General features: G+C 50.4%; 1 protein-coding gene across 1 annotated transcript in view; it reads left to right on the top strand.

Annotated features, from left to right (window-relative positions):
* HACL1 (2-hydroxyacyl-CoA lyase 1) overlaps positions 1–26,958 on the top strand; it is a 145,665-nt gene that overhangs the window by 5,392 nt on the left and 113,315 nt on the right. The window contains exon 2 of the mRNA XM_078664032.1: positions 1,001–1,105. Coding sequence (XP_078520158.1) covers positions 1,001–1,105 — 105 coding nt within the window. The remainder of the gene's footprint in view (positions 1–1,000; positions 1,106–26,958) is intronic.

Below are 26,958 nucleotides of genomic sequence, written 5' to 3' on the forward strand. Positions count from 1 at the left end.
GCATTGGTAAAGGCCATACACAAAACTTTTGTTCAGCTAAATATCAGGTAGATTCATCCAGCATTTTTGCGAGCGCAAACGGTGCGAATCGCAAAATTCGGCCGTTTGCGCCCGCAAAAATGGCATTTGAGATTCATCAATGGCTCTGTGAACTCGCAATTTGAAAAATCGCAAATAATTGCGATTTATCAAATTGCAATCGCATTTAAGGAATCTCAATTTGAGATTCCTTAAAGGCTATTCATGAACCTTTTAAAAATTGCGAAATCGCAATTTTTGGCTGCTATTTACCGCGAAGTCTGACTTTGTGGTAAATAGCGAAAACTTAGAAAAATGCACTAAAGTGCATTTTTCTAAGTTGTATGTTACACACACACACACATGTCCTTTGCACATGTGTGTGCGCAACATCAGTCTACATTGACATTTCAGGGGTGCTACAGGGTGTCCTTTGGACGCCCCTGGCACCCTTGAAATCGCATCCTTATTTGCGATTAGCAAATAAGGCCCATAGGAATGAATGGGGAGTCATTCCTTATTTGCGATTAGCAATTTGCTAATCGCAAATAAGGAAGCTGTAGAAATCACAAATAAAATTGCGATTTCTACATGCATCCCGTTTTGCGAGTCTTTAATAGCGATTCCTTAATAATCGCTATTAAGGACTCGCAAAACGGGACCATGATGAATCTGGGGGTTAGTTCCTTCTGTGAGCGGTTTAACCAGAAACCAAAAAGAGGACGACGAACATTTTGTCCCCCTGCCCCACAGTAGCTTCTGACATGCCAGTCTGAGCCCACGCAGGCTGGAGCAGGAGTGTCCTGGCATGGAGAATGGACCTAGATGGTGAGTGCCCCTCTCCTGGACTGAGCTCAGTTCCAGCAGAGGAGCAGGGGCCATTCTCTCTGTGCCACTCTTGACACTGGCTCACTAGGATGTGGCTGATTGGTCTTGGAGACTAACCAATGAATGTCTGTTCCTTTGTGTTTTTTTCTTTCAGCAAGTGGAGTACATGTTCGGAATCGTCGGCATTCCCATTATTGAAGTGGCCGTCGCTGCCCAAGTGGCTGGGATCAAGTATGTGGGAATGAGGAACGAACAGGCGGTGAGTAACACCCTCCTTGCTTCCGCCATACGACCAGTCTCACAGGCGGTTGGTTGGCAGCCCTTCTGAACACTCGAATGGATGAGTTATAAGTTCTCTTGCCATTAAAAGAAGTAAGGAGGCTGCCTCCCTCCCCCTCGAAATTAGAAAATGTGGCGCATCCCCACCAACGGGTTGTAAGCAGGTTTTGATTGGCCCCCTCGACCTCCATACACAGCAACACCCACCTTTCTTATGTCATACTGTTTGTGTGGTGATGGTGTACCACTCTTAGCTTTTGGGGTAACCTTGCTCTAAATGATCGTCAAGCCCTGCAGCGAGGGCCTGAAACTCTATTAGAAGTGCCTGCACCATGACTCGTGTTTGTGACCATGGCATCTTGTGGAGTTTTGAGGTTGGGGGCTTTTCTAGACTGAAACAAGTTCCAGATCTAGGGATCGCACCAGACATCTTGGGGTTTGCACCAAAAAGTTCCTCCTCGCCATGGTTGCATAAGACACCACAAGTTGTGTGAGTCTGATAGTCCCCGTGCAGGAGATCCTCGCCATGGTTGCATAAGACACCGCAGGCTGTACGAGTCTGATAGTCCCTGTGCAGGAGACCCCCGCCAGTGATGCATAAGACGCAGCAGGCTGTATGAGTCTGATAGTCCCTGTGCAGAAGACCCTCGCCAGTGATGCATAACACACAGCAGGCTGTACGAGTCTAATAGTCCCTGTGATGAAGACCCTCTCCAGTGATGCATAAGACACCGCAGGCTGTACGAGTCTGATAGTCCCTGTGCAGGAGACCCCCGCCAGTGATGCATAAGACGCAGCAGGCTGTATGAGTCTGATAGTCCCTGTGCAGAAGACCCTCGCCAGTGATGCATAACACACAGCAGGCTGTACGAGTCTAATAGTCCCTGTGCAGAAGACCCTCGCCAGTGATGCATAACACACAGCAGGCTGTACGAGTCTAATAGTCCCTGTGCAGAAGACCCTCGCCAGTGATGCATAAGACACAGCGGGCTGTGTGAGCCTCTTTATGTTGCTAGGGGTCCACAGAGGACACAGCATGGAATATTCCGGATTTGATGACTAATAAAATTGTTAAAGCGACTGAGGCTGCCTTGAACTGGATGGCTCTATGTCTAACCTAGGGGGCTAAGGGCTGTAAATGGCCGCTCTTCATCTGATCTAGGCGCCAATTATACATTTGACAATGGATTAAGGAAAAGTCGGATAGATTATTTCTTGTTAAAGTTGGAATTTTGGTATCTGTTGGTAGACATGGAAGTGGTACCCCGCCCAGAAAGCGATCATAACCCCTTGACACTCAAGATAAGGTTGCCGGGAATGAAGAGATTGAAGGAACTAGACTTCCACCGGACAGGGGATGTTGTTTTGACCAATGACCGAAGAAGGCTAAAATGGTCTAGGTTAGCGGGGGATGGCACCCTACAGGAGAGCATTGAGACTGTGGTTTCCAACATGTTAAACGAAATTTCGCCCGATGATTCAGTGGGGGGTAGTTCTGAGAACATTATTATTGACCTCCATGAGTGTTGTTTTGATCAGCTTAAGCTTCTCCTTTCTCTACCATGTCAGAAGGGAACCGTTAAATCATACGGACCCCGCCAGAAATGGTACAATAAAAAGTGCAGGGAGGCCCATAGTCATCTTGTTAAAGCGGTTAGGTCCCGAAACATGTGCGTTGTAAAGGCAGCTAGGGTGCAATATAAGAAAATTCAGTGGGAAGCCAAACGGGAGTGGGAGGACACGTATTGGTCCGATCTCTTGGTTGCCTCTACTTCGAATAACCAAACTAAATTTTGGGAATTAGTAAAATGGGGCAAGGACTTAGACTCCCGTACTCCTACAAACCATGTGCCCCCTGAAGCTTGGGTGAAGCATTACTCGGCCCAATTTAGTGCTGAGAACTCTGTACCCCCGTTTAGTTTGGGTGAGGTGCCCTTGACACCTATATGTAGGGAGAAATTGATATTCTCAAAAATTGAGGTAGAGCTAGCTCTCGGCCTGACCCAGCGGGGGAAAGCACCAGGGATGGATTTAATCCCTGCTGACCTGTTTAAAGCCAACCCCGCCCTTTGGGTGCCGTATATAACTAAGATAGCAAATGCAATAGCTAAAGGGGCAAGAATTCCCAAGTCATGGAAGGGGGCGGAGATCCTCCCGATCTACAAAAAAGGTGACAGGTCCAACCCGGGCAACTATCGCCCGATCAGTCTCATTGACTCCATCCAAAAAGTCATTGCACGTATGGTTCTGGGCAGAGTTCTGGGTTGGATTGAACTAGAGGATATCCTTTCTCCTATGCAAGCGGGCTTCAGATCGGGTACGAGCACCATCGACCAGGTGTTCAGATTTTGTCTGATCTACTGGAAGGTGGTTTTGCTCGGCGGTGGAACCATCTTTGCCACGTTTATTGATCTGAAGTCCGCTTTCGATCTCGTGCCGAGGGATAAATTGTGGTGTGTTTTGAGGGATTTAGGATTACCAATGGAACTACTTGATCTAATAGTTAAAATACATGAAGACAACTATGCAAGGGTGAGGTGGGGAGAACAGGGACAAGTGACGGAATCCTTTCCTGTGACCCGAGGAGTCCCGCAGGGGTGTGTCCTGGCGCCAACGCTCTTCCTGTTATTTATTGATCAGGTAGTCAAATTCTTCGTAGACACTCCCACCGATGCCCCCTCGTTGGCAGGGACAAGGTTCCCAATGCTTATGTTTGCCGACGACACCCTACTCCTCTCCAAAACACGTAGTGGCCTACAGCGGGCTTTGGACCGCTTTGAGGAGTTCTGTGTCATTAATGACCTAAAGGTAAACGTGGGCCAAACTAAGTTTATGGTCCTCACCAGGAATCATTCTGTCCAGAGCTCTGTAAGTATGAGTGGAGACAACTTGGAACAAGTTGAGACCATGACGTACTTGGGGGTTACCCTGGATCGTCGCTTGCGATGGAAAGAGCAAGTAGGCGCCCAACAGCTTAAATTTGCCCGACTAACTGGCTGTCTTTTGAGTGAGCAAAAGAGATCGATTACAAAACGGGTCACCCCAGCATTAAAGATTTCTGACACTAAGATCAATGCTGCAATCCTATATGGCGCAGATCTCTGGGGATACATGGATCTCTCAAGCCTATTCAAAATTCAGTGTAAATTCTTACGGAGTCTGGTAGGGTTACCCCAATCCTCCCCCTCTATACCCCTTTGCCAGGATTTGGGGTGCAACCCAATTAATGAGATGGCAAGAGTTCAAGGCATGTGGGCTGCTAAATTCATATCTATTGCATAGATCGCCGCCTAGTGTTGGGTCCGGATGATTGCACATTGTTGTCCTGGAAGAGTCTTGGAAGTATCACGAGATAGGTGGCTCCTCCCCTGGACTACAGTGCGCATGGGCATCGACTCCATCCCCAGATTGTTTTTTTCCGCCATTGGGTTCGGATGTGGTTTTCGACGTCTCCGTGTCGGAACCGATAAACTTTGTTCTTAAGGCCAAAAGGCCTTCGTTACCTGCGTCGGTATTGTTTGCGCACGGTCTCGAGCGTCGTCCGACTTTCTGAGCCGGAAATCTACGGAGTCAAGTTACTCTTCGGACTTCGAGGCCCTCTCGTCGCAGCAAGACCCGACGAACTTAACATGGAGCGGAGCCCGTTTAAGTTCTGCCCCGTCTGTGGATCCAAATATCCACACATCGATGTGCATCCGGTCTGTAATAAATGCCTGTCACCGGACCACAACGAAGAAAACTGCGTGGCCTGCTCTAAATTCAGGTCAAAGAAGACGCTCAAGCATCGGCGCGCGGCGCGCCTCGAGGCCCAGCGAGCAACACCGGCACCCGACAACATTTTCGACGACCCCGCGGAGGAAGGCGGTAGCCATCATCTCCAGATTTCACCACCGTCGACGGAGGTCCAGGCTGATCCCGAGGAATACGTCGAAGGACAGGGCCAGGACATTGAATACGTCGAGGAGGTAGGGGACGACGAAGAAGTTTATGGGGCCGCGGAAGATAGCTCGGAGGAAGAGCTATGCCCCGAAGTCTATATTGCTCAGGCTCAGGTCACGGGATCGCCACTCGGCCTTACCCATGACCCTGCACCGCTATCCCCGGCCCCGCCTTCTAGCCCGGCCATGGACACTCAAGCGGAGCCGCCATTGCACGTATCGAAACCGAAACCTTCGGTTTCTACAGCACCCAAAATGGCCGACGTCCAGCCGAAATCGAAACCGAAACCTACGGATTCGACAACACCTAAGATGGCCGACGTCCAGGCAAAATCGAAACCGAAACCAACGGAATCGACAACGCCTAAAATATCAAAGCCTGCTCCTTCATCGACTCCGTCCACCTCCGGCCCACAGAAGTCGAAGAAGGCTGTCGAGTCAACAGCGCCGCAAAAGGTGCACAAGGACCCGTCCTCCAAGAAGGCCGTCCATCAAGAGTCGACCTCTGTTACTCCGACACGGACATCGAAGTCTGTTCACACGCCTTCGGACGCTCCTACGGCGCCGTCAACTAAACGCCCAGTCGAGCAAAAATCGACTACAAGCCACGACCCGAAGGCCGCAGGCACTACGCATCGGCACAAAGATGCCGGATCTGCAGCATCGGCGTCGGCGCCAAAGCCTACAACCGAACAGCGCCACGTTGCAGCTGAAGATTCGTCGACGCAACTACCGTCGACACCGAGGGACTCCGACGCCACCGGACACCGGCCGTCAGCTACAACACCCTCCGCCTCCTTCACTAAGCAGGTCACCGACTCCCTGAAACGGATTCGGGAAAAGACTTTGTCGGCGACAGCTTCCACGCCATCGGCTCCAAAAGCGGTGGACACACCTCAGAAGTCATCAACCAAGCTTCTTTACACTCTTCCACCAAAGGTGGCACCAAAGGCATTTGCACCTAGATCGGTGCCAAAGACTTCGGATCCTTCAGCGCATCAAGCCTCAGAAGAGCAATCTGAGCATTACATCGATGCCCAAACGGGGAAACTGACCCTTTACAAAAGGAAGATCACTTCCCAACCACTGGAATCCTATGTTATTCCACTGAAGAAAAAGAGGCCAGCACAGGACATTCCTGCCCTTATTGAGCCTATTCTACCACCACCAAGAAGGAGTCCATCACCTTCCCCCAACCAATCAGGGGGAGAAGATGATGAGGATGACGACCAATACAATTTCCCAGTGGACAATGACCCTGATGTTCAGCAGGACACATATGACGACACTGGGGACCAAGGTGGACAGCAGGTGGTACAAGATCCACAAGGTTTTGGGGCACGTACATCTCCAACAGAGGATTCTGCAGCATTTAATGCTTTAATCGAACGGGCAGCAGCAAATCATGATGTGGACATGCATGCTGACCCGGTGGAGGAAGATTTTTTGTTTGACACTTTCTCTGTCTCAGAAAGAGCAGTTAAAATACTTCCTATGCTCAAAGGTGTCCTTAAACATGCCCCAGAGATCTTTAAAGAACCTACCAGGGCGAGAGTGGTCAACCCACGTATTGAAAAGAAATACAGGCCAGCTCCTGGAGATCCTGCATATATTCGGGGACAGTTGCCTCTAGACTCGTTGGTGGTCGCCAATGCCCGCAAGAGGGCAAACTCCCAAACTACGGGTGAAGCTCCTCCCCCTGACAAGGAGTCGAAAGTGCTTGAGGCATCCGGCAAGAGGGTGGCTGCGCAGGCTGCCAATGTATGGCGTATAGCAAACACACAGGCACTATTGGCGCGTTACGATAGGGCGCATTACGACACCCTAGAACAGCTCCTTCAACATCTACCTGATGAGTATAAAGAAGCAGCCGAAATGCTCATACAAGAGGGAAAGCTTATATCAAACGCTGCAATAAAGTGTGCACTTGATGTGGCAGACACAGCGGCTAGGGGAATTAACACTAGCGTCATGCTGAGGCGACAAGCTTGGCTTCGTATATCTGGATTTAAGCCTGACATCCAAACTACAATCCTCAACCAGCCCGTCAATCCTGACAGACTGTTTGGCCCAGATGTAGACACCACACTTGAAAAGATTAAGAAGGACAACGAGACTGCTAAGTCCATGGGGGCGCTTCAGTCACAACAATTCAGGGGAAACACTTTTCGTCGCTCAGGAGCGCGTGGTGTTACCAGAGGACACTTGGGTCAACAATCACAATTTACAAAGGGTGGTGCACAATCCTCCTACCCCAAGCAGGGTAGAGGGGGATACAGAGGTAACAGTGCCAAGGGCAGAGGCAGAAGGAACAACAACTCCCGTTCCTCTGCCGCCAATAAACAGTGACTCTCTGTCACTGCCCCCCGACCATCCAACACCTGTCGGGGGGAGACTCCAGCAGTTCCTGCCAGTCTGGACATCCATCACCACAGACAGGTGGGTGAGAAAACTTATCCAATACGGTTATTGTTTGGAGTGAACATCCACTCCTCCCAACATTCCCCCAAGACACCGTCCTATGTCGGCAGAGCACTTGCACTTATTGCAGCAGGAAGTCTTGGTAATGCTGCAAAAAGGCGCAATCGAGCTCGTACCAGTGGAGGAGGAAGGCACAGGGGTCTATTCCCTGTACTTCCTCATCCCAAAAAAGGACGGATCCCTCAGACCTATTCTGGATCTACGCCCCCTCAACATGTATATACTGTCAGAACACTTTCACATGCTGACACTGCAACAGATTCTTCCCCTGCTAAACCAAGGGGACTTCCTAGCAACCTTGGACCTCAAGGATGCTTATTTCCACATCCCACTCCACCCATCCCACAGAAAATACCTCAGGTTCACCATTCAGAACAGGCACTATCAGTTCAAAGTCCTACCCTTCGGGGTGACTACTGCCCCCAGAGTGTTTACAAAGTGTCTGGCGACAGTGGCGGCGCACCTCAGAAGGCAGAACATACATGTCTACCCGTACCTAGACGACTGGCTTGTTCAAGCAAAGTCGGAACAACAGTGCGCCGCGGACATGTCCCACACTATTCAACTCCTTCACAGTCTGGGGTTCTCGCTAAACTACCCAAAGTCGCACCTTCAACCAGCCCATGTGCGGCAGTATCTAGGCGCGACAATAAACACCCTGACTGCTATGGCTCAGCCAAACCCAGTCAGAATCAACAGCATTCAGTCGCTGATCCAAAGGTTCAGACCGCAACACTCACTGCCAGCGAGAGTGTTCATGCAGTTGATAGGCATGATGGCCTCCTGCATTTTCATAGTCCCGCACGCGAGGTTGCACATGCGTCCTCTCCAAGAATGCTTGGCAACTCAGTGGACACAGGCTCGGGGACAACTGACGGACCTAGTGTTGGTGACCGGTCGGGCATACAACTCTCTGCATTGGTGGAATCCACACAACCTTTGCAAGGGACGACCGTTCCAAGAGCCTGTGCCACAGATTATCCTGACAACGGACGCATCTCTCCAAGGGTGGGGAGCTCATGTGCTCCACTACACTGTGCAGGGACTGTGGTCCACCCAGCAGCAGAAGATGCACATCAACTACCTGGAATTGATGGCAATCTTCATGGCGATAAAGTCCTTCAAAGTACATTTGTGCAACAAAGTCGTGTTGATCCGGACGGACAACATGACAGCCATGTACTACATCCAAAAGCAGGGAGGTACTCACTCACCACAGCTGTCTCATCTGGCTCAGAGCATGTGGCAGTGGGCCATTCAGAGGAACATTTTCCTCATGGCGGAACACCTCCCCGGCAAGGACAATCAGATGGCGGATCTGCTCAGCAGGTACAGCCATCAAATGCACGAGTGGGAGATACATCCATCAGTGCTCCACCCGTACTTCCAGCAGTGGGGTCATCCAGAGATAGACCTGTTTGCCACAAGGGAAAACGCAAAATGCCAAAACTTTGCCGCCAGGTTCCCTCACCCGGAATCGCAGGGGAATGCGATATGGATGAACTGGTCAGGCAAATTTGCGTACGCTTTTCCCCCAGCGCCTCTCATTCCGCTGGTGGCAAGAAAGCTAAAGCAACACTCGATGACTCTCATCCTGGTTGCTCCAACATGGGCACGCCAACCATGGTACACCACGTTTCTAGAACTTTCCGTGGTACCACATCAAAGGCTGCATCTCACACCCAGCCTCTTGACGCAGAACCATGGCGACATTCAGCATCCAGATCCGCAACAGCTCAATCTGGCGATCTGGCTCCTGAGGTCTTAGAATTTGGCTACCTCAACCTGCCTCCTGAATGCATGGACATCATCCGGGAGGCAATTTGGTGCCTGAGGCTTGAGCCGGGCAGTTACACTTCGTTTTAATCTTCGTTTTAGGACTTTTGCTAACTTTTGTTTCTTGCTATCACTTCCCCTTGTGTCCTCTCCCCCCCCTGCACCCAGCACGCGGATTTAGCGGGACGCTGACTGTCTTGTCCGATTTTGGGTCAAGACATTTTTAAACACTGCTAAAATAATTCCTGAGCATTTACTCACTTACCTCACCCAGCGCTGCCTTCCTCAGAGGGTCCGGCCGATTTTGGGGCTGCTCGACCTGGGGTTAGGGCAGAGCTAGTGCGGCAGCCATCTTGGGCAGGGCTTCCTCCCTTGAGGTGAGAGGAAAAGTCTATAAAAATAGTAGAAGGACTCCTGGCGCGAGATCCCAGCATTTGGTGCCTGAGGCTTGAGCCGGGCAGTTACACTTCGTTTTAATCTTCGTTTTAGGACTTTTGCTAACTTTTGTTTCTTGCTATCACTTCCCCTTGTGTCCTCTCCCCCCCCTGCACCCAGCACGCGGATTTAGCGCGACGCTGACTGTCTTGTCCGATTTTGGGTCAAGACATTTTTAAACACTGCTAAAATAATTCCTGAGCATTTACTCACTTACCTCACCCAGCGCTGCCTTCCTCAGAGGGTCCGGCCGATTTTGGGGCTGCTCGACCTGGGGTTAGGGCAGAGCTAGTGCGGCAGCCATCTTGGGCAGGGCTTCCTCCCTTGAGGTGAGAGGAAAAGTCTATAAAAATAGTAGAAGGACTCCTGGCGCGAGATCCCAGCATTTGGTGCCTGAGGCTTGAGTCGGGCAGTTACACTTCGTTTTAATCTTCGGTTTAGGACTTTTGCTAACTTTTGTTTCTTGCTATCACTTCCCCTTGTGTCCTCTCCCCCCCTGCACCCAGCACGCGGATTTAGCGCGACGCTGACTGTCTTGTCCGATTTTGGGTCAAGACATTTTTAAACACTGCTAAAATAATTCCTGAGCATTTACTCACTTACCTCACCCAGCGCTGCCTTCCTCAGAGGGTCCGGCCGATTTTGGGGCTGCTCAACCTGGGGTTAGGGCAGAGCTAGTGCGGCAGCCATCTTGGGCAGGGCTTCCTCCCTTGAGGTGAGAGGAAAAGTCTATAAAAATAAACGGCTATGACTCCGCGCAGCGGACGCGTTCAGCGGACGCGCCGTCATCGCGCCGGAGTCAAGCCAGAGTCCTGCCCGTCTGCGCCCGTCCGCGCCAGGACGGGACCAGGGGCCACTCCATCGGCCCCGGGCTATACATCATACTCCCGCTCTGACCTACTGTCTTTTCAGACCCCCCTCTGCACCTTGGCTCCCATTTTCAATTGCCAAGATGCTCCATTAAAATGTTGTGCTTGTGCCCTTACTCTGGATTCCATCCCTGCGGTCACAGACTCCTTGTCCTCCTCCTTTTGGTCCACCATTCAGGCTACGCATTCGGCCTCTAACAATATGCCCATAGCTACTCCTTCTATGAATTTTATTAGCATAAATTGCCGATCTCTGGCAAAACATAAAAGAGAGATTTTTGATCTTCTCGAATCGGAAAGTCCAGCCGCAATGTTTCTAACAGAAACATGGCTTAGCAATTGCTCTGGTCCTGACATTGCTATGGCTCTCCCCAATAATTACACCTATGTGGGGAGAAATCATGTGCTCAAAGAGGGAGGAGGCATAGCGATAATTTTTAAAAGAGAGTTTTCCTGTAAATGGGAGGATTTAGATTTCCCTAATTGCGAGGCTGGCTTTTTTAAACTTTCCCTTACCCCGCATTTTACTTTGTCTGGAACCCTGATTTACCGGCCCCCGGGCTCGGCTAATTCATGGGCCTCTTCCTTCCCCGAGCTGATTGCCCCTCTTATTTTACAAGCCACTAATTTCTTAGTTGTGGGTGACTTAAATATTCATTTTAATCTCACATCTTGTCCCATTGTTATGCGCCTACTTCAGGACTTAGCTGCCCTTGACCTCCACCTACACAATTCCGGCCCCACCCATAAAGCCGGGAATTTATTGGATCCCATCATCTCAAATCTCAACTGTATTACCCACCACTCTTCCTCCCCTGTCATTTGGTCCGATCATTTTACTGTTAACTTTTCAATTAGAATACCAGCTCATAATAATTCCTCTACACTTCCCCCTCATAAAGCTAGTAGGAACTGGAAACGTTTGAATATAGACAAACTTAACTCTTGCCTTGATAATTCAAAACCAACATCTCTCATCATCTCTACCAAGGATGTTTCTGCAGTCAATTCCTGGCTAAACACAGCCTTAGATTTATGTCTTCCCACTCAGAGGAATAAGTCACAGTTCCATCATCCACCAGCCCCCTGGTTTAATGACTCTTTGCGTTTGGAAAAGTCCCGTTGCAAGAAACTGGAGCGCTTATGGCGTTCGGACTATTGCACACTTAAGAAAGCAAATTACAAGGCTGCCCTCCGGACTTACCACACTGCTTGTGACACTGCCAGAGCCAATCATGCTAATAGCATCATACTCAAGGCCCAAAATAGACCTAAGGCTCTGTTTAAACTAGTAAAAGATCTTTCTGGCATGTCCTCTGCACCTAAAGACCCTTCTTTGGACTCTTCCCAATGCAACGCTTTGGCTACATTCTTCTTGGACAAAATTGATAAGATCTATGCTATCCTTGATGCCACTCCCAATGCTCCTACTATTCTTGAGCCCGTATTTTCCACTCCCCGTTTTGCTGCTGCTGATGATGGAACTCATACTACTCCACCTATTCACTTTTGGGAACCGATATCTCTTCCGCTTCTCCAGAAATATTTACAGGAAATTAAATCGGGTTCCCCCACCGATCCGCTGCCCCCTCAAATAATGGCCTCCCTGGACCCAAATCTGCTTCAGATCATTCTAGATATGTTGAATGCCTCACTGGAGGAGGCTTCAGTTCCCAGCGAATGGAAACATGCAATGGTGGTTCCATTGCTAAAGAAGGCCAATGCGGATTCTAATATCCTTTCTAACTTTCGTCCTATCTCTCTCCTTTCCTGTTATTCTAAAATTCTTGAAAAACACGTGAATTCTTTTCTCACCTCTTATGTTGAATCTTCTCACCTTCTTCACTGCTCTCAGTCTGGGTTCAGGGCTGGTTTCTCCACGGAGACTACGCTTCTTGGCGTGTCTGAGACCATCAGGAGACAGGTGGACAATGGGGAGACTGTGGCACTCATTTTACTTGACTTGAGTGCCGCATTTGACACCGTCTCCCATTCCATCTTATTGTCCACCTTGCAATCCGCGGGGATTGTTGGCCCTGCCCTGGATTGCTAGTTTCCTTTCTAATCGCACTTTCCAGGTCTTTTCTGCTACCTCTGTTTCTTCTATCTACTCTTCCCCTCACGGTGTTCCCCAAGGGTCTATTCTTAGTCCCCTCTTCTTTAATCTCTATGTGAGACCGCTTGCTTTCTTGGCAGAGCAAGCGGGTCTCACAATATATTCTTACGCTGACGATACTCAAATCGTCTACTCTCTTTCCACCAAGAATCATTCGCCTTCCTCCTCTTTGCAGACCGGTTTGGAACAGATTGCCAATTGGATGCAGAGACATAAATTAAAGCTCAATGGGGACAAAACGGAGCTGCTCCTATTCGGTCCCAATGCACCTTTGTGGGGCCCGCAACATTGGCCTCCTCAGATGGGCCCTTTACCTACCCCCTCAGACTCTGCCCGTAATCTCGGGGTTCTGCTTGACAACCAGTTGTCATTGAAGCAACATGTGGTAAAGGTCTCTGCCACCTGTACTACCATCATCAGGTGGCTTAGAAAAATCACATGGATGCTCCCAGTGGATACCCTGAGAACCGTGGTCCAAGCCCTTGTTATCTCTCGGATGGACTACGGGAATGTACTACTTCTGGGCGCCTGTAAGGAGGTACTAAAGAAACTTCAGGTTGTTCAGAATATGGCTGTGCGCTTGATATGTAACCTACCTGCTAGATCATCGGCCACTACCCATCTGCACAAACTGCATTGGCTACGAATAGAGAGCCGTATAAAATTCAAAGCTCTTTGTATCATGCACCGTATTAAAATGGATCAGGCCCCGAAATATCTATCTTCCTTGGTCCAGCACTATGTTCCATCTCGCACTTTAAGATCGTCCACCCAAAATAAGTTTCAAATTCCACGTGTGAAGCGAGCCAAGATGGGCGGACGTTCGTTCGCCTTTCTGGCCCCCTCTTTATGGAACTCCATGCCCCAATCCCTGCGCTCGGAAGTCTGTTATATGGCATTCCGCAAAGGTATTAAGACCTGGCTTTTTAACATGTAACTGCCTTGCCCATGTTTTTCTTCCCATCTTCCGTTTGCTACAGCGCCGGGAAACCTTCGGGTAGCTGCGCGCTCAACAAATGCAATTATAATAATAATAATAATAAGGAAGCCCACGACCAGAGCTTGCTATGCTGCAAAATGGAAGCGGTTTGTTATTTACTGTACAGACAACAATATCAACCCGCTAGATGCATCCATTCCTAACATCATCTGCTATTTGTTACATCTTTACAAATGCAATCTAGCGTACGCTTCCATTCGGATACATTTATCCGCCATAGCGGCTTATCTCCAGAATAGGCAGCACCTCTCTGTTTTCAGGGTGCCTGCCATTAAAGCCTTCCTAGAGGGACTGAAACGAGTCATTCCTCCTAGAACTCCGCCAGCTCCTGTGTGGAACCTCAATGTGGTCCTCACTAGGCTGATGGGCCCACCTTTCGAGCCACTGCACTCCTGCGAACTTCAGTTTCTAACGTGGAAAGTGGCTTTTCTCATTGCTATCACGTCGCTCAGACGTGTTAGTGAGCTGCAAGCGCTCACAATCCAGGAGCCATTCATCCAAATACACTCTAACAGGGTGGTGCTCCGCACTAACCCCAAATTCCTTCCAAAGGTGGTGTCACAGTTTCATATCAACCAAACTATTGACCTGCCTGCATTTTTCCAAAACCCACAAACGGTAGCAGAAAGAATGCTTCATACATTAGACGTTAGGAGGGCGCTAATGTACTACATTGACAGAACACAACCCTTTAGGAAGACACAACAACTTTTTGTTGCCTTCTCAGCACAACACAAAGGCAACCCCATTTCCAAAGCAGGAATAGCCAGATGGATTGTTAAATGCATTCAGATCTGTTATCAAAAGGCTAAACGCACTTTAACAATACCCCCTAGGGCGCACTCCACACGCAAATTGGGGGCCTCCATGGCTTTCCTGGGGAACATTCCTTTAGAAGACATTTGTAGAGCAGCCACATGGTCTACACCACACACATTTACCAAGCATTACTGCGTAGATGTGCATTCCAAACAGCAAGCAGCTGTAGGACAGGCTGTTCTCAAGACACTTTTTCAAGCTTCTGCAGCTGGCACGGGCAACCGCCCTTAATGGAGGGACTGCTGTGTATTCTATGCAATAGATATGAATTTAGCAGCCCACATGCCTCGAACTGAATATGCTACTTACCAGTATGCATCTGTTCTTGGCATGTAGGGCTGCTAACATTCATATCGCCCGCCCTCCTCCCCGGTGCCCGTAGCAGACACTCTCTTGCATTCATCATTTGCATGGACATCCTGTGCACTGTTTCACTCCATCTCTGCCACAATGGCTAAAAACAATCTGGGATGGAGTCGATGCCCATGCGCACTGTAGTCCAGGGGAGGAGCCACCTATCTCGTGATACTTCCAAGACTCTTCCAGGACAACAATGTGCAATCATCCGGACCCAACACTAGGCGGCGATCTATGCAATAGATATGAATGTTAGCAGCCCTACATGCCAAGAACAGATGCATACTGGTAAGTAGCATATTCATTTAGACTGGTGGCCTTTTGGAGGCGTATATGGACCTCCCCTGATCTTACCCTCTTTGCGAAGGAATTGGCTGAAGTCAAGTCAATTAGGGGTTCTGGGAGAATTCCATGGCTACAAACGGTAAAAACCATTCTGGTCGAAATGGGTCTGGAACAGCTGTGGGTATCTCCAAGTACTAATGCCTTTCCCTCCAAACAGGAATTCAAGGCATTGTATTGGGCCTCGGTCCGCCAATCGTTGGTGACTGCTTCCAGCTCTACTAGTCTAACGGGAAGGTTCCTGACCATTAAGTTGGATCCCTCCCGTGAGACTTATTGGGATATTATCACCAGACCGCTGGACAAGAAACTCTACCATCAGTTTCGGATAGGAGCCCTGCCACTGAATTCTTTCACAAAAAATTGGGTTAATGGAGGAACGGAATTTTGCAGTTGGTGTCCAGGCCACAAGGAAACAGAGGGTCATTTCTTGTTTGCCTGTCCGACCTATTCAGCGCCACGAACAAAATGGTTCAGACCTCTGTTTAAGCGCCTCCCATTCAGAAGATCATTTGAGGCTATTTGGGTTTAAAAAACTAATACCTCAGAGGTGTTCGTGGTGAGCCTAGCCAAATTTTTAGGGTGGGCTTGGGCCATCAGGGCAAGAAGCAGAAAAAGCCATCAATAGGGCCTCCGAATTTAATCATTTAAGTACAACCGTTTTCCTTAAATGTAGGATAATGTATACTGTATTAGGAATGGTTTTATTTATCTTGTATTTAAAAAAAAAAAAAAATTCTTTTATATCTTCTGGTCAGGTTTGTTGTCGTATTTCTTGGATGTTTAATAACTTTAACTTCGAAAGTGTTTTTAGTACAATCAGAATGAACTTTGACAATGTCGCTGCTACTGTAAAATGCTATTATAAAGGAAAATTGTCAAGATGTTCAATAGTCTTAAACATGTTTTAATTGTTGTCTTTTATGATTGTGATATCAAAATAAAGACTTTAAAACCTGAACCTGAAACCTGAGTCTGATAGTCCCTGTGCAGGAGATCCTCACCAGGGATGCGTAAGACACAGCAGCCTGTACAAGTCGAATAGTCCCCGTGCATGAGATCCTCGCCAGTGATGCATAAGACGCAGCAGGCTGTGTGAGTCTGATAGTCCCCGTGCATGAGGTCCTCGCCAGGGTTGCATAAGACACCACAGGCTGTACGAGTCTGATAGTCCCCGTGCAGGAGACCCCCGCCAGTGATGCATAAGACGCAGCAGGCTGTACGAGTCAATAGTCCCTGTGCAGAAGACCCTCGTCAGTGATGCATAACACACAGCAGGCTGTACGAGTCTGATAGTCCCTGTGCAGGAGACCCTCGCCAGTGATGCATAAGACACAGCAGGCTGTACTAGTCTGATAGTCCCTGTGCAGAAGACCCTCGCCAGTGATGCATAAGACGCAGCAGGCTGTGTGAGTCTGATAGTCCTCGTGCATGAGATCCTCGCCGGGGTTGCATAAGACACAGCAGGCTGTACGAGTCTGATAGTCCCCGTGCAGGAGATCCTCACCAGGGATGCATAAGACACAGCAGCCTGTACAAGTCGAATAGTCCCCGTGCATGAGATCCTCGCCAGTGATGCATAAGACGCAGCAGGCTGTGTGAGTCTGATAGTCCCCGTGCATGGGATCCTCGCCAGGGTTGCATAAGACACCGCAGGATGTGTGAGTCTGATAGTCCCCGTGCAGAAGACCCTCGCCAGTGATGCATAAGACACAGCGGGCTGTGTGAGTCTGATAGTCCCTGTGCAGGAGATCCTCGCCAGTGATGCATAAGACACAGCGGGCTGTGTGAGTCTGATAGTCCCTGTGCAGGAGATCCTCGCCAGTGATGCATAAGACACCGCAGGCTGTGTGAGTCTGATAGTCCCTGTGCAGGAGATCCTCGCCAGTGATGCATAAGACACCGCAGGCCGTGTGAGTCTGATAGTACCTGTGCAGGAGATCCTCGCCAGGGATGCATAAGACACCGCAGGCTGTGTGAGTCTGATAGTCCCCGTGCAGAAGACCCTCGCCAGTGATGCATAACACACAGCAGGCTGTACGAGTCTGATAGTCCCTGTGCAGGAGATCCTCGCCAGTGATGCATAAGACACAGCAGGCTGTACGAGTCTGATAGTCCCCGTGCAGGAGACCCCCGCCAGTGATGCATAAGACGCAGCAGGCTATACGAGTCTGATAGTCCCTGTGCAGAAGACCCTCGCCAGTGATGCATAAGACGCAGCAGGCCGTGTGAGTCTGATAGTCCCTGTGCAGGAGATCCTCGCCAGGGATGCATAAGACACCGCAGGCTGTGTGAGTCTGATAGTCCCCGTGCAGAAGACCCTCGCCAGTGATGCATAACACACAGCAGGCTGTACGAGTCTGATAGTCCCTGTGCAGGAGATCCTCGCCAGTGATGCATAAGACACAGCAGGCTGTACGAGTCTGATAGTCCCCTGTGCAGGAGACCCCCGCCAGTGATGCATAAGACGCAGCAGGCTGTACGAGTCTGATAGTCCCTGTGCAGAAGACCCTCGCCAGTGATGCATAACACACAGCAGGCTGTACGAGTCTAATAGTCCCTGTGCAGAAGACCCTCGCCAGTGATGCATAACACACAGCAGGCTGTACGAGTCTGATAGTCACTGTGCAGGAGATTCTCGCCAGTGATGCATAAGACACAGCAGGCTGTACGAGTCTGATAGTCCCTGTGCAGGAGACCCTCGCCAGTGATGCTTAAGACGCTGCAGGCTGTACGAGTCTCATAGTCCCTGTGCAGGAGATCATCGCCAGGGTTGTACTAGACACCGCAGGATGTGTGAGTCTGATAGTCCCCGTGCAGGAGATCCTCGCCAGGGTTGTACTAGACACAGCAGGATGTGCGAGTCTGATAGTCCCTGTGCAGGAGACCCCCGCCAGGGCTGCATAAGACACAGCAAGATGTGAGTCTGATAGTCCCTGTGCAGGAGATCCTCGCCAGTGATGCATAACACATCAGGCTGTGAGAGTCTGATAGTCCCTGTGCAGGAGACCCTCGCCAGTGATGCATAACACATCAGGCTGTGAGAGTCTGATAGTCCCTGTGCAGGAGACCCTCGCCAGTGATGCATAAGACGCAGCAGGCTGTACGAGTCTGATAGTCCCTGTGCAGGAGACCCTCGCCAGTGATGCTTAAGACGCAGCAGGCTGTACGAGTCTGATAGTCCCTGTGCAGGAGACCCTCGCCAGTGATGCATAAGACGCAGCAGGCTGTACGAGTCTGATAGTCCCCGTGCAGGAGATCCTCGCCAGTGATGCATAAGACACAGCGGGCTGTACGAGTCTGATAGTCCCTGTGCAGGAGACCCTCGCCAGTGATGCATAAGACGCAGCAGGCTGTACGAGTCTGATAGTCCCTGTGCAGGAGATCCTCGCCAGTGATGCATAAGATGCAGCAGGCTGTACGAGTCTGATAGTCCCTGTGCAGGAAACCCTCACCAGTGATGCATAAGACGCAGCAGGCTGTACGAGTCTGATGGTCCCCGTGCAGGAGATCCTCGCCAGTGATGCATAAGACGCAGCAGGCTGTACGAGTCTGATAGTCCCAGTGCAGGAGACCCTCGCCAGTGATGCATAAGACGCAGCAGGCTGTACGAGTCTGATAGTCCCTGTGCAGGAGACCCTCGCCAGTGATGCATGAGACGCAGCAGGCTGTACGAGTCTGATAGTCCCTGTGCAGGAGACCCTCGCCAGTGATGCATAAGACGCAGCAGGCTGTACGAGTCTGATAGTCCCCGTGCAGGAGATCCTCGCCAGTGATGCATAAGACACAGCGGGCTGTACGAGTCTGATAGTCCCTGTGCAGGAGACCCTCGCCAGTGATGCATAAGACGCAGCAGGCTGTACGAGTCTGATAGTCCCTGTGCAGGAGATCCTCGCCAGTGATGCATAAGATGCAGCAGGCTGTACGAGTCTGATAGTCCCAGTGCAGGAGACCCTCGCCAGTGATACATAAGATGCAGCAGGCTGTACGAGTCTGATAGTCCCAGTGCAGGAGACCCTCGCCAGTGATGCATAAGACGCAGCAGGCTGTACTAGTCTGATAGTCCCTGTGCAGGAGACCCTCGCCAGTGATGCTTAAGACGCAGCAGGCTGTACGAGTCTGATAGTCCCTGTGCAGGAGACCCTCGCCAGTGATGCATACGACGCAGCAGGCTGTACGAGTCTGATAGTCCCTGTGCAGGAGACCCTCGCCAGTGATGCATTACTCACAGCAGGCTGTGAGAGTCTGATAGTCCCTGTGCAGGAGACCCTCGCCAGTGATGCATAAGACACAGCAGGCTGTACGAGTCTGATAGTCCCTGTGCAGGAGATCCCCACCAGGGATGCATAAGACACAGCGGGCTGTGTGAGTCTGATAGTCCCTGTGCAGGAGATCTTCGCCAGTGATGCATAAGAAACAGCAGGCTGTACAAGTCTGATAGTCCCTGTGCAGGAGATCTTCGCCAGTGATGCATAAGACACAGCAGGCTGTACGAGTCTGATAGTCCCTGTGCAGGAGATCCCCACCAGGGATGCATAAGACACAGCGGGCTGTGTGAGTCTGATAGTCCCCGTGCAGGAGATCCTCGCCAGTGATGCATAACACATCAGGCTGTGAGAGTCTGATAGTCCCTGTGCAGGAGATCCTCGCCAGGGATGTATAAGACACAGCAGCCTGTATAAGTCTAATAGTCCCCGTGCATGAGATCCTCGCCAGTGATGCATAAGACACAGCAGGCTGTACGAGTCTGATAGTCCCTGTGCAGGAGATCCTCACCAGGGATGCATAAGACACAGCAGCCTGTACAAGTCGAATAGTCCCCGTGCATGAGATCCTCGCCAGTGATGCATAAGACACAGCAGGCTGTACGAGTCTGATAGTCCCTGTGCAGGAGATCCTCACCAGGGATGCATAAGACACAGCGGGCTGTGTGAGTCTGATAGTCCCCGTGCAGGAGATCCTCGCCATAGATGCATAACACACAGCAGGCTGTGAGAGTCTGATAGTCCCTGTTCAGGAGATCCTCACCAGGGATGCATAAGACACAGCAGCCTGTACAAGTCGAATAGTCCCCGTGCATGAGATCCTCGCCAGTGATGCATAAGACACAGCAGGCTGTACGAGTCTGATAGTCCCCGTGCAGGAGATCCTCGCCAGTGATGCATAAGGCACAGCGAGCTGTGTGAGTCTGATAGTCCCCGTGCAGGAGATCCTCGCCAGGGATGCATAACACACAGCAGGCTGTGAGAGTCTGATAGTCCCTGTGCAGGAGATCCTCGCCAGTGATGCATAAGACACAGCAGGCTGTACGAGTCTGATAGTCCCCGTGCAGGAGATCCTCGCCAGTGATGCATAAGGCACAGCGAGCTGTGTGAGTCTGATAGTCCCCGTGCAGGAGATCCTCGCCAGTGATGCATAACACACAGCAGGCTGTGAGAGTCTGATAGTCCCTGTGCAGGAGATCCTCACCAGGGATGCATAAGACACAGCAGCCTGTACAAGTCGAATAGTCCCCGTGCATGAGATCCTCGCCAGTGATGCATAAGACACAGCGGGCTGTACAAGTCTGATAGTCCCTGTGCAGGAGATCCTCGCCAGTCATGCATAAGACACAGCGGGCTGTGTGAGTCTGATAGTCCCTCTGCAGGAGATCCTCGCCAGGGATGCATAAGACACAGCGGTCTGTGTGAGTCTGATAGTCCCTGTGCAGGAGATCCTCGCCAGGGATGCATAAGACACAGCGGGCTGTGTGAGTCTGATAGTCCCCGTCCAGGAGATCCTCACCAGGGATGCATAAGACACAGCAGCCTGTACAAGTCGAATAGTCCCTGTGCAGGAGACCCTCGCCAGGGTTGTATAAGACGCTACAGGATGTGTGCGTCAGATAGTCCCTGTGCAGGAGAGCCTCACCAGGGCTGAATAACACACCGCGGGCTGTAAGATTCTCATAGTCCCTGTGCAGGAGATCATTCTCTCCAATTTAGACAAGCTAAGACAAGGATTCACTCTAAAATTTCAATCTGCCAGAACTCAGCCTGCTTTGGATTGATCCCTGCTGGATAAAGAAGAGACTTCTTGAGGCTGCCAGGCTGCTCACTCTCTGGTAGCAGGACCAAGCTCAAGGCTTCTCTTAACAGGAGCAGAGAGAACTGTAATGTGTGTAATAAAAGGTTTTAATTAAACTGAAGGATCGGAAGATAGATGAGTATAAATAATAAAAAAAGAAATGAGTATGATTATCTGCTCGTCTGTCAAAAAGTCAGGGATATCTGGCTTACCTGGGACCACGATTGGATGAGAGAAATATGAATGAAAACACAAAATGACAGTAAAATTTGAAATCACACGCAAACAATGGGTTTCAAAGAGGTGCAGGAATACCATTGCTTCTGACACACAATTGGGCACCAACTCAAGTGTGGTTGCCTAAAGCTTGAAGTCTTTACTCAGACGCCCTGCAAAAATGTCTGTGCTGATAAATACAGCCAAAATCCAGCTCAGTGGGCTATGTGGCAAGAACCTCCAATCTGAAACCTCACAATAAATGTTGGCAACTCAAATGATAAAAAATGTGCCTTACTTATAGTGGTTTTATTAAGCATTGTGTGCTTCTGTCAGGCAGTTTCAGAGTAACCGGCTCCAAGGGTCTGTTTATCATCAGTATGAAAAACTGCTTCTTCCCCCAAGAACTCTGCACTGTTTTAAGGAACTGTATAGCCAAATTTGGGCCACAGGAGGGTGATTGTGCCCAGCAGGCTGTGACCTCCAGAGGAGGCAGGACAGCATTCCGAGGTTGGGAAGGTGAAGTAGTAGGAGGCCAGGAGAAGAGCACACCAGGAGTAGTGTCCACCAGGGTTACTATCCATCCTAAGGCTCTGCCTCACTCATTTAACAACCAACTCTAGCGTCGCTGCACGGCTGAGGAGGCTGTGTCCTCGTTCCACGCTGTCCGGTATAGATCTTTTATGGCTAGACGCATGTCGGGTATTTGGAATGCTGCTGTATACCATGCACTCAGATGTACCTTATTTATGTAGTCGGTGGTTATCCAGAAAATCTAGCTCGGGCAATGCCCTCCTGGCCCCACTTTGGACACCCCCTTCAAACGCTGCTGCTTTCATTCACGCCCTTATCAGTCTACCTCGGCAGAAGGGCCATGTGAGAAGGGTTGGGATGAGCTCAACTAGAGGTATCCTCCCATTGTACATCCAGTGCATCTGTAAGCACCACCGACCAGGTTTCTCCTCAGACTGCACTTTCACACTCTGTCCCTGGCAGCACTTTGTCCCCTGCCCTAAAGACCCAAAACCGGGCTCTTCCTGAAGTGTAATTGCTGTGTCTTGTTGCCAATGTAAAAAAAACCCAAGTAAGTATGATGTGGCTACATGGGCCCGGTCTGCAATAAACAAATAATATGTGCTTGGTCTGAGCAAGCATTGAGATTGGGAAGGCTTGCTAGTTTGTCAAGTACAGAAGGTGCAGATGAGCAGTCTGAAACTCCCTGTCATGTTCAGTTTAACTAGTCATTCATATGATACAGTGGGGTTTGAAGGGCCTCAAACCACTGAAGAAGCCTGGCCAAGTGCTATTTGGGAAGTGCCCGGTCTTCAGACAGCATCATTGTCTTGCTTTTCATTACTGTGCATAAAAGCAGCTTTATTTTGGACTGCAGCAGACTAACCCTTGGAGCCTTTACCTTTACAGAGACACTGGTGTGAGAAGTTGGCCTGATGTGCAGTGTTCACTATTCTAGTGATCACTATATATCAGTCCAAACAACCCTTATTGATGATTGGTTGTAAGTCAACCTTATAGACCAGCTATCCTAGTAGCATGGATACGAGCAGTCTAAGGCTAAGACTCTAGAGGGCGTGTTAAGCCAGCTGTTTTACCATCACATTACCCCTTGAACACCCAGTGAAAGGACACCACACAAGTGTTATGAAAATAAACAGTGTATTTATTAGAATCACAACAACCCTGTACTCTTTATGAGGACAGGGTGCTAGGCACACAACAAAACTCTTACGAAAATACTTTTAAGTTAGCACGTTACACAAATGCCCGAGGGGCACGAAAAACCATATACGCTAAAAGTGGAATGCGAATTACTAGCAGGTAAGTAACAGTTCTAATAGGCTTTGGAATCGCTAGGACTGGACTAGGGAATCGTTAGATTACTACTAGGAGGCCTAGGGGACTCGGGTGCAGAGTGTGCACTCTCACGCGGGATGCGGGACAAAGTCTATGGGAGCTAGAATTCACAAAGTTAGTGTTCACGGGCGAACCCGACCTGGTAGGGAGAAAACGACAGTGGATCCTGACCCTTGGGTAGTGAGGCTATGCTGGGACACCGGAGTGCCGAAGTTACCTAGCCCAGGGGCTGCAGCTGCATAGGTCTGAAAAGACGTCGGGGATCTCGTTGCCGGACCAGGAGCCTGGAAGGAAGAAGTTGCTGGCAGGCGACCAGTGAAGGAAAGTTCGATGGATCCAAGCCTGGATCAAGGAAGAAGAAAACCTGAAAGCAGAGGGGACCAAGTTCTTGAATCACTAGCCAGTGATTAAGTGGGCACCAGGATGGCACCGGGCGAAGTCACCGCAGTCAGGTGAGTGGGCGCTGCTGGGCTCTGCAGTCTCTCGGACCAGGAGGCGTTGTCGGCGACCAGGATGGAGGTGCGAGCTGTCCCACGATGGATGAAGTCGTTGGCGTCGAAGTTACCCAGGATTGGGCAACAAGCCTTGGCTAATTCAAGCCCACGCGGTGGACTCAAAATGGCGTCTTGAGTGGACCAGGAGGGTCCGGGGTGCTCCTCTTCGGGAAGGGAGCAAGGGCCAGTCTGGAGCAACCAGACCAGCAGCAGAAATGTCGTCGGGCGTCGTCAGGAAGGCCACAAGCCAACGGGCTAGTAGCCAAACAACGCGGTGAGCAGCGGAAAGCAGAAGGGCCCCACGCAGATCGTGGAGATGCTGGGGGGCTGCACTTCGGAACTGGAGCTGCTCAGAGTCGGGGCTTCTCGGACCCCAAAGCACTCACCAGTAGATTACTCGGCGGGCTTGCTGGAAAGAAGTCGTGCAGTCTTGAAGATGGCCGGTCCCTTGAGGTCTCGTCGCACCCACGGTTCTCAGCTTGGCTGTAGAGGTGGGTAGAGGTCAGAGGTGCCAGGGAAGCCGGTTCTCGTCGAGCTGGGCAGTCGGATTCCGGAGGAAGGACTTGCAGCAGACCGCAGTGTTCTTAGATGGTGCCTGCGGATGCAGGGTGACTACTCCTTAGTCACAAGGGAGAATCTTGAAGAAGGAAATCTTGAAGTCCTTTCGCAGAAAGTCGTGTCTTGATTCCAAAGATGATCTGATTTGGAAGGGGGCCAGTCTCTACCTTTATCCTGTAAAAAGGGGCTGGCACGCGACTAAGTCCTGCCCTAGGGGTGGGACTAGGAGGGGGGTGGTTACACCCCCTTCCTTGGCGGGCTTTTCCCCAGCACAGGGTCTGGAGTGACCCTGGAACTGGTTCCAGCCAGCCTATGCACAGTGAGCACCGGGGTGCCACGTGCAGTCACCTTCCTCTAAAGCCCTGCCTACCTACAATACACAAAACCCTGTCTGGGACGGTGCTGGCACCGCCCCTGGCAGGAAACCCTTTGTCCTTATCTCCTGCTCTGGGAGGACTCCCAGCAGCAGGAGGGCAGACTTGTGTCTCGGTGGCAGCATCCATTTTGTGGATGCTAAGGCTCTGTCTGACTTTTAACCGGGTTATAGGTTACAGGCATGTCGTGTCCCTCTAGAAGGGTGGAATGCTAACCCCGTCGCCAGAATTGGCGAGGGGTTAGTATTCCAATTCGTATGACACCTTACTCGACATGTTTTGATAAAGCGATACCAGAGTTGGCACATAACCGCGAGGATTATAATGCACTTAAGAGTATATGGTATGCGATATCATGGAAACGGCTAAGGGATGGATCCCGAAAGCCGCAGACAGGCTCAGCTCATGCTAGAGCACCATCTCACACGATTCCAAGCACTCTGCCTTCAGGATTGTTAAGGCCTGCCATAGGAGTGACTGATAGGAGATCTGTGTGTCCATTTTAGGGTTAGATATAGGTATACTATATCTAAAGCAAAGGGTGATTACACCACCTTGCCCCAGCTGTCAAGCAGCCAGTTGTGTCAGATTTGGATGGCCAGCCAGGGGTGGCATAATACATGCTGCAGCCCCTGGTAGGCCCTGGGTACACCTATGCCCTGGGTACCTAAGGTACACTGTACAGGGACTGGTAAGGTGACTCAGTATCCAATTTAGATATGTACCTAAGGTACATGGAATCCATTTTACAGAGAGAGCAGTAGGCCTGGGGTCCTGAATAGCAGGGCCCCAGGTCAACTAAGTCAGAAAACCAGCAAAACACCAGGCAAAAAGTTGGGGGCAACCATAGTCAGGGGTCAACCTTCCTACATAACCCCCCCCCAAACGAAAGGAGATAAGGCTATCCTTGTCCAGGTAAGCCTATATTGCCTAAGTGGCCATTTAAGGAAGTACCAGCACTGGCATGGTTACCCCCTATGTCATGGTCCACTAAGCAATCCCTCACCCTAAGGGTGTCTGAGGGTCTCCACCATAGGGAATCTCTACCTGTGGTGTGTTTTGTCAAAGAAAAAGGCTGGTGCTGAAATGGAGTACTGAAGTGAGGCTCCACTAATTTTGGGCCCAGCTTCCTCCAATCATTTTCCACCATATAGGCCTTTCTTTCCAAGACTGAGTTGTTTTGGGCTCTCAGGGTCAACCTCTGGCTACCTACAGCTGGAGGTTGGGTCCCTCTGTTTGGCTTACTGGAGGGACAGGTCAGGTCTGGGGCCCTCAGGTCCCAAGTTTGGCTGTGCCCAACAGTGTCCATCTGTGGGAGGTCCCTAACTAATTTTAAGGGGGATCCCTCAGGAGTATGTTTTATTTTCACTTGGCTAGGACTACTAGCTTCAGTGCCCTTAATCTGCTGATTGGGAAATTCTTTTGGACAGGGGGCCCTTTGGGGTCCAACACTGGCCTCCCTGACCTCTACAGCCCTGGGCTGACTGAGGCAGGGTAGAGAGGGGCAGGTTACCTGCTCCAGACTGGGTCCCACCTTGGAAGGGTCCACTGACATCAGGGGTTCTGCCAGGCTAGGCCTGACTACCTCTGTGGCAGTTTCTTCACAAGGGGTCAGACCAGTTCCCTGAGGAGGCTGATCCTTTCCTAAAGTCTGGTGGGAGGGAGATTTCTCTTCCTCCTCAATACTCTCTGTCTGAGTGGAGTGATCCATAGTTTCAGGCTTCACAACACTGTCATCTGTCTGAGTTTGAGCTGTGGCCATCACAACTCTCCCAACCTTTTCAGGAGGGGGCTCAGTTTGGGTGTGGGCTGTGACCATCACAGCCTTGACAACCTGTTCTGGGAAGGAAGTTGTCTGAGATTGGGTTGTGACTGGCACAACCCTCCTGACCTGTTCAGGGAGGATATCTTGGACTGGGGCTGTGGCTACCACTGCCCCACTAACCTTACCATGGATGTTCACCATTTCAGAATGGGTTTCTTGCTCTACTTCAGCCCAGGCTGAGAGCTCTAAATCATTCCCCAGTAGGCAATCTACAGGCAAGTTTGGTGACACTGCCACTCTCTTGTGGCCAGTGACACCTCCCCAGCTGAGATTGACCACTGCCATGGGATGATCT

The sequence above is a fragment of the Lissotriton helveticus genome, chromosome 10 (assembly GCF_964261635.1).
Source record: "Lissotriton helveticus chromosome 10, aLisHel1.1, whole genome shotgun sequence".
NCBI classification, from domain to species: Eukaryota; Metazoa; Chordata; class Amphibia; order Caudata; family Salamandridae; genus Lissotriton; species Lissotriton helveticus.